Raw genomic sequence first — 6578 nt, 5'->3', positions numbered from 1 at the left:
CCAGGAGGAAGTGGGGGGTGGCGTGACTCATTCCTCTTACTCTGGGGCGGGGAGCAGCCGGCCCTCGGAGGCGGAGGAACCGTAACTTCTCTCATCCCTGGGGACGCTGCTGGCTGCCTGCCCGCCTTGGTGGCGGGGGAGGGGGCAGCTCGCCAACATCTGCCGCTGCCGGGACTTTAGGGGATTGGACGGGCGGGCTAGGAGGGGCTGGGAGCGGGCCGCTGTGTGATGGGCCTGACCGCGGTGAGACGGGCTCTGTGTCAAGCGGGGTTGTGTCTGTAGGTGAGTGAAGAGAAATGGCTCGTACGAAGCAGACCGCCCGTAAGTCCACCGGGGGGAAGGCTCCGCGAAAGCAGCTCGCCACCAAGGCGGCCCGGAAAAGCGCCCCCTCTACCGGCGGCGTCAAGAAGCCTCATCGCTACAGGTAAGGCCGCCGGCGCGGCACGGCTCAGCGGTACCGCGGCCCCTGCCCCGGCTCACCCGCTCCCTCTGTTCTTTAGGCCGGGCACCGTAGCTCTCCGTGAGATCCGACGCTATCAGAAGTCCACGGAGCTGCTGATCCGCAAGCTGCCCTTCCAGCGGCTGGTCAGGGAAATCGCCCAAGATTTCAAAACGGACTTGAGGTTCCAGAGTGCAGCCATCGGTGCACTGCAGGTACTGCTGGTGGCCTGTGGGGCCGCGGTGCTGAGTGTGCCTCCCTGGGCGGTTCTAACGACGTTTCTTCTTGTCCTCTTGAAACAGGAGGCCAGCGAAGCGTATCTGGTGGGTCTCTTTGAAGATACAAACCTGTGTGCCATCCACGCCAAGAGAGTCACCATCATGCCCAAAGATATCCAGTTGGCTCGCAGGATACGGGGGGAGAGGGCTTAAGTGAAGGCTGTTTTTATGGTGTTTTGTAGTAAATTCTGTAAAATACTTTGGTTTTAATTTGTGACTTTTTTTTTGTAAGAAATTGTTTATAATATGTTGCATTTGTACTTAAGTCATTCCATCTTTCACTCAGGATGAATGCTAAAAGTGACTGTTCACATAAACCTCAGTGATGTGAGCCATGTGGCTCCGGAGTGACAAGTTGCTAATATGCAGAAGGGATGGGTGATCTTATCTTGCTTCTCATGCATGTTTCTGTATGTTAATGACTTGTTGGGTAGCTAAACTTGTAAGGTACTAGAATTGATACAAATGTGTACAGGGTCCTTTTGCAATAAAACTGGTTATGACTTGATCCAAGTGTTTAACAATTGGGGCTGTTAGTCTGACCATACATCACTGTGATCAAATGTGGACTTCTTCAGAGGGTGAAACTACAAGTCTTAACCACAGTGTAACTTACAGTTTCCTAAAAAAAAAAAAGTAAACCTGGCAGCTATAGAATACACTATGTGCATTTATAATAGCTATTTTATATATTGTAGTGTCAACATTTTTAAATTAAATGTTTTACATTCACATGTGAGGAGTCTTTGTCATTTGGTTTGTCTGGGCTTGAAAAAGCTGCCTTCTGCTCCTCCTGGCTCTGGCATGTTGCAGTAGGCGCTTGTAATCCTGCACTGCTGCTCCCATAACTTAATTTTGTCTGCCTGCTGCCCTCAGAGGGGTTTGGAGGTTTTACTGTGGCTTGAGCTGTGGCACTTGGCTAGGGAGGGGGTAGAAGGGGGAATGGCTGCACTGGCAGGATCATGCCAGGCAGCCTTTAGGGGATTGCTGGGGGTTTTACAAAGCTTGAGTGTGGGTCAGCAGTTCAGGCCCAACTCCAGGATTGAGGTTTTTGTGTTTTTTTTTTTTTTTCCCTCCTTTTCTGTAGATGCCAGGGAGGGTTTTTTTGGTGCTGTGAACTGGGCTGCCTAGGGTGAACCTTGCAGCTTCCTGGTGCTGGGTGCGTGGCTGCAGCCTGACAGTTCTGTGGGATCCAGCTGTGTGACTAAACCCTAGATAATGACAGCAGCTAGCATGGATGGCCTGCAAGGGGAAAAGCTTAATTACACAACCTGGGAGCCTATGGGCTGCTGGGCAGACTGGGATGGGCATGTAAGATTCTCATTTCCTGTTTAAGCTTTTTTGATGAAAGAGGATTAAACTCAACCCTTTGCTCTAGCTCTTTGGGCTCTGCCAAGGCAGGTCTGGTTTTCCCAGCATGGTGCTTCTGGGAACAGCTATACTGTGTTAGGTGGTGGTGGAAAGCTGCTCAGACTACATCTGGGAAGACAGGTAATTAACATTTAAATTAAACTTCAAGTCTGGCTCTCCTCAGTTCTTTAGGAACAGGCGGCACTAGTAAGGCTGGAGTTGGCACAGGGGAAGGAAGCAGTTGGGCTAGCTCATCTGGATTTATTGTCACGAAACAAAAAGTGCAATAGCCGAAGTGGCAGCAGTGATAAGTTACACAAGAGTGGGTGGTCAGTTAGCACCATCCCTGTGTGATTGTGTGCAGGCCAGCCTGGTCACAGTGCTGCTTTCCGTCCAAAGGGTGGTTGTAAAACAGCCCTGACTCTGGCACTTGGGGTGCTGCTGGCAGAGGCTGGGCCACAGGAGCCAGGGGAGCTTAGGGCTGTAACCGGGGCTCTCCCTGATAAGACAAACCACTCTGTGTGCTCAAAACCTGCAGGTAGAGGAACAGGCACTTCCCATCCTGTGGCCCCTACACAACCTCACCTATGCCCTTTCCTGCACTATGCCACTCCAAATGTGGGAGGAACATGCAGTTAACACACTGTTAACACCATCCTTATCTACCACAGCGCTGCTGAAAACATCTTTTGTAAACAAATGGTTTCCTCACTGCTAAACATGCAAGGAAAAAAGATTTCCTTGCATTTACCTTGAATGCCAGAGAGGGATTCTTAATCAGGGACTGTGGTGATAGGACAAGGGGTAATAGGTTCAAATTTAAACAGGGGAGATTGAGATTAGTCATATGGAAGAAGTTCTTCCCTGTGAGGGTGCTGAGGCGCTGGCACAGGGTGTCCAGAGAAGCTGTGGCTGCCCCATCCCTGGCAGTGTTCAAGGGCAGGTTGGACACAGGGGCTTGGAGCAAGCTGCTCTAGTGGAAGGTGTCCCTGCCCATAGTGGGGGGGTTGGAACTGGATGCTCTTAAGGTCCTTTCCAACCCAAACCATTCTATGATTCTATGACATTGTAAACTGAATTGCTTTAAAGGCCTGGATCAAAGTTAAGCACCAGCCCACACCATAGCTGACGCTGAGCAAGCTACATCGGGCAGGGATGTCCGCGAAAGAACCCTTGCAAGTCATTGCAGATGGCATTTAGGCAGGTTAAAAAAATCAGAATTCCAAGCAACAGGATTTACAAAGGTTTGATTTGGTGTTGATCTGTAGTAGCAGGCTGGGCTCCTGCAGGAAAAGTATGTTTTAAAGTCACATCCCTCGAAAACAATGTTTCCTCCAAATTCTCAGTGGAAACAATGAACCATCCGGGTATGCCCAGAAGCTGTTTCTTAAAATAAAATAATTTTCTGCCAGTTCTTAAAAAAAAAAACCAAAAAATCCCAAAACAACAACAAAAACTAAAACCCACCAGAAAACTACATCAAAACACTATTCATCTTGGTACCCTCAACAAAAAAGAATTAAGTTACATTTTGCCTGTGGTGGACCAGAGCAGCAATTCGTGGTATTGCATGACCTCACTGTGGTGATATCTTAACTGATTCTCTTGACAATTTCCTTGTATTCTTGTTCAGAAGTTGATGCAAACAGCAGGCAGTCGATGTGCTCCCATCAGGGCTCTCCAGGGAAGCACTAAGAATGGAAACACGTCCATAAGCTGGCAGAAAGCATGGCTCTGAAAGCCCAGCCTCAGCTTGGAACCACACCAGAGACCCCGCAGCTGGCCTGGACATCACTGGTTTGTTTTCCAAGACCCACATCACTCTATATCCACCTTCCCATGGCCCACAGGCAAAACCTACACCATGCAGAAGGCAAATAACTTACTGCTGTCCCATACAGGAGATGGTGGGGTAGGGGCAACAGTGCAGGAGCTGCATCAGGGACAGGAGGGAGCCAAGGCTGCCCTCAGTCCCTGTTGTTCCCAACCCTGGTTTAAACTGGCCCCACGACCACTCTGGCCAGGATCCCCACACTGCCTCAGGAGTCACCCAGACCTTGGGTGTTACTCGCTTACCTTGGAAGCAGTCTGTTCCTGTATGAGGACTTCTGCTTCCTCACATCAAATAAAACTTTCTGAATGGGGGACAGAGGTGAAGAAGCCGTGATCATCACAGTGTCTGAGGTCTGATTTTAATAAGACACTTACAAGAGAGACATTATGCAAAAGCAGAGGAGATGAAGCAGTCAAGCACAAGAGTTTTTTACACGATGCCCCTTTTTTCCATCACCCAGTGCTACCACACTTGAATCATTTTGCAAACAACCTCCCCTGCCCAGAGCCTCAAGCAACAGTGACCTGAGCCCTAAAGCGCCCCTGGAAGCAGGTTCAGCCTCCCCACAGTTTTCCAAGTGCTCCTGGCCAGTGATTTTATTTTTCTTCCTTAGTGAAATTCCTGCCCTGGCTGCAGAGATGCTTCTAAGGAGGAAAAAAACCCCACAGGTGGAGGTGTCAAATACCCACCCAGGCCAAGTGAAGCTGGAGCTGGGAGGCCAAAAAATCCCAGGCAGAGACCATATTTTCCTGCAGTTCTCTCACCAGGCCCTTCCTGGGATGACCCAGCCCTGACACTCACCCTTGCTGCCTGCTGTTTCTCCAGGCCCAGGCCAACACCTCTTTGCCACCATACTGAAATAGAGTGGCAGGGAGGGAATAATCCACAGGCACGTGAAAAGAAACCCTGAAGAGGCAGTTTCAGGCATGTCTCTGACCCATTGCCTCATCTTCCCAATGCTGGTCTGGCCCAGGTCTGCAGAGACTGGGGAGAGTGCAGGCACAAGGCTGCCCTGATGCCTGGACCACAGCCCAGCCCAGTGGCTCCCCAGGGAGCAGGATCTCCTGCCCCACTGCAGCCTCCGCAGCTGCCCCTCATCCCTGTGCTGGGGCTGTGCTGGAGCTAAAAGTGAGGCACCTTCTCCTTCAGGACCTTCAGGTGCACAGCAGCAGCAGCTTGGAGACCTCTGTGTTGTGCCCCCACCACCACAGCAAGTGGAAGCTGAGTGTTTGTCTCTTCAGCTTCTGCAAACATGGCCCCAGCCTGGAGGGAGGGTGGGTGAAGCAGCAGGGTGGATGAGGGGCAGGAGAGGGGGGATGCAGCAGCTCCCCATGCCCACCCACCTGCCTGCTGTAGGCGTTTCTCAGTGAGCAGCCATTGATCTTGTCAAGGATGTCACCAGCCAGCACCACCTTGTCCACCTCCACCTGGCTCTCAGGAGCACCTTGGTGACAAAGACTCGGCCATCCACATATCTGAGGGTGCAGCAGAGCCCCAGCTCAGCCCCAGGGCCCCAGCATGTCCGCCCCCCCCAGCATTTTCAGACTGTCAGTGATGTTTCACCAATGTACAGAGGCAGGGAAAAGCCACTCCACACACAGCAGATACCAATGAGGATGAGCCAATGGGGAGAAAAACACCAAGACAGCCCCAGTGCTTTCAATGGGGTATTTATATCCCTCTTTGAGAGGTTTTGAGTGCTGTGGTGGCCAGATCATGCTGGAAAGCTGAGAGAAGGAACAAGTGCTCCTACCTGAGCTCCATCCCCAGCACTCAGCATGGCACCATCTCGTTAGTGATGCACATCAGGAAGAGAGTGGCCAGTGACAGTGGCCTTGACAATGTCCTCAGGACACCCAAGGAGCATGACCAGGGTGAGCGGGAGCATGGCAGTTCCTTGCTCTGGATCATTTCTGGCACTGATGCCAAACCAGGAATTTGGGAGCCAGGGAGAGGCTCTAGTGTCAGGTGCCCCAGCTGGGACCAGATCAGTGGTTGCTTGTCCTGTCCTCTACTGGGATTCAGCTGTACCCTGACCCTGGCGGGACAAACCTGCTGGATGGATGGGATGGCAAAGCAGTAGGTGAACCCTTAACTCAGTGATAAGCCCTCCTCCCTCACCCCATGCATCCCCATGCAGCTGAGGGATGCTGCCACCCCTCCCCAAAGCTGCTGCCATTTGCATCAGCACTCACTGTCACATCCCATTAGCCAGGGACCTGATCTGTGGCCAGTTCAGCTGGAAACACTTGCTGTTAGAAATTCCCAAAAGCAATCATGGTCCCAGCCTTCAGCACATTCTGGAACCAGCCCCAAAGCCACCTTGAGTTTTTTTTGAGAATTCTTTTGTGTTAAAAAGGCATCAGAGGAATGTTCTTCATTTTTGAAAGACATGAAGGCATCCCCACTGTTCTCAATAAATGCACCAGTATTTCACAAGGGCAAAATCAACTGATGCGTAATCTGTGTTAACCCAGGGAAATTGGGATATTTTTTGTCAAGAAATCAGGGAAGGGAGCATAGGAAATCTTCATTTATGTTATCAATTTAGGCCCGGGTACTCTGCTTGCTTGGATTTACTCCCAGGAATGCTGGGATCTGCTCCTGGTAACAGTGCAGGCACTTGGCAGGATCTGACCTCGGAGCAGAAGCGGCTTTGCTCATGCTGGTGAACCTG

General features: G+C 51.1%; 1 protein-coding gene across 1 annotated transcript; it reads left to right on the top strand.

The window, feature by feature from the left end:
• The first annotated feature begins 252 nt into the window (after positions 1-252).
• LOC130609684 (histone H3.3A) lies at positions 253-1451 on the top strand. Its single transcript, XM_057428897.1, has 3 exons — positions 253-424; positions 501-654; positions 742-1451. Exons 1-3 carry the CDS (start codon positions 297-299, stop codon positions 868-870), a joined length of 411 nt encoding a protein of 136 aa, XP_057284880.1. The 5' UTR covers positions 253-296; the 3' UTR covers positions 871-1451.
• The last annotated feature ends 5127 nt before the right edge of the window (positions 1452-6578 follow it).

Source organism: Pezoporus wallicus, unplaced genomic scaffold (assembly GCF_028554395.1).
Source record: "Pezoporus wallicus isolate ANWC-B61680 ecotype Strahan unplaced genomic scaffold, APGP_CSIRO_Pwel_v1 contig_14473, whole genome shotgun sequence".
Classification (NCBI taxonomy): Eukaryota; Metazoa; Chordata; class Aves; order Psittaciformes; family Psittacidae; genus Pezoporus; species Pezoporus wallicus.
This window is presented reverse-complemented; position numbering and strand designations above follow the sequence as displayed.

Excerpts from the sequence above, each read along its gene's own strand:
- LOC130609684 (XM_057428897.1), top strand. The coding sequence starts at position 297 with ATGGCTCGTACGAAGCAGACCGCCCGTAAGTCCACCGGGGGGAAGGCT. Across the intron at positions 425-500 it reads AAGAAGCCTCATCGCTACAG|GCCGGGCACCGTAGCTCTCC; the intron begins GTAAGGCCGCCG and ends TCTGTTCTTTAG. Across the intron at positions 655-741 it reads CAGCCATCGGTGCACTGCAG|GAGGCCAGCGAAGCGTATCT; the intron begins GTACTGCTGGTG and ends CTCTTGAAACAG.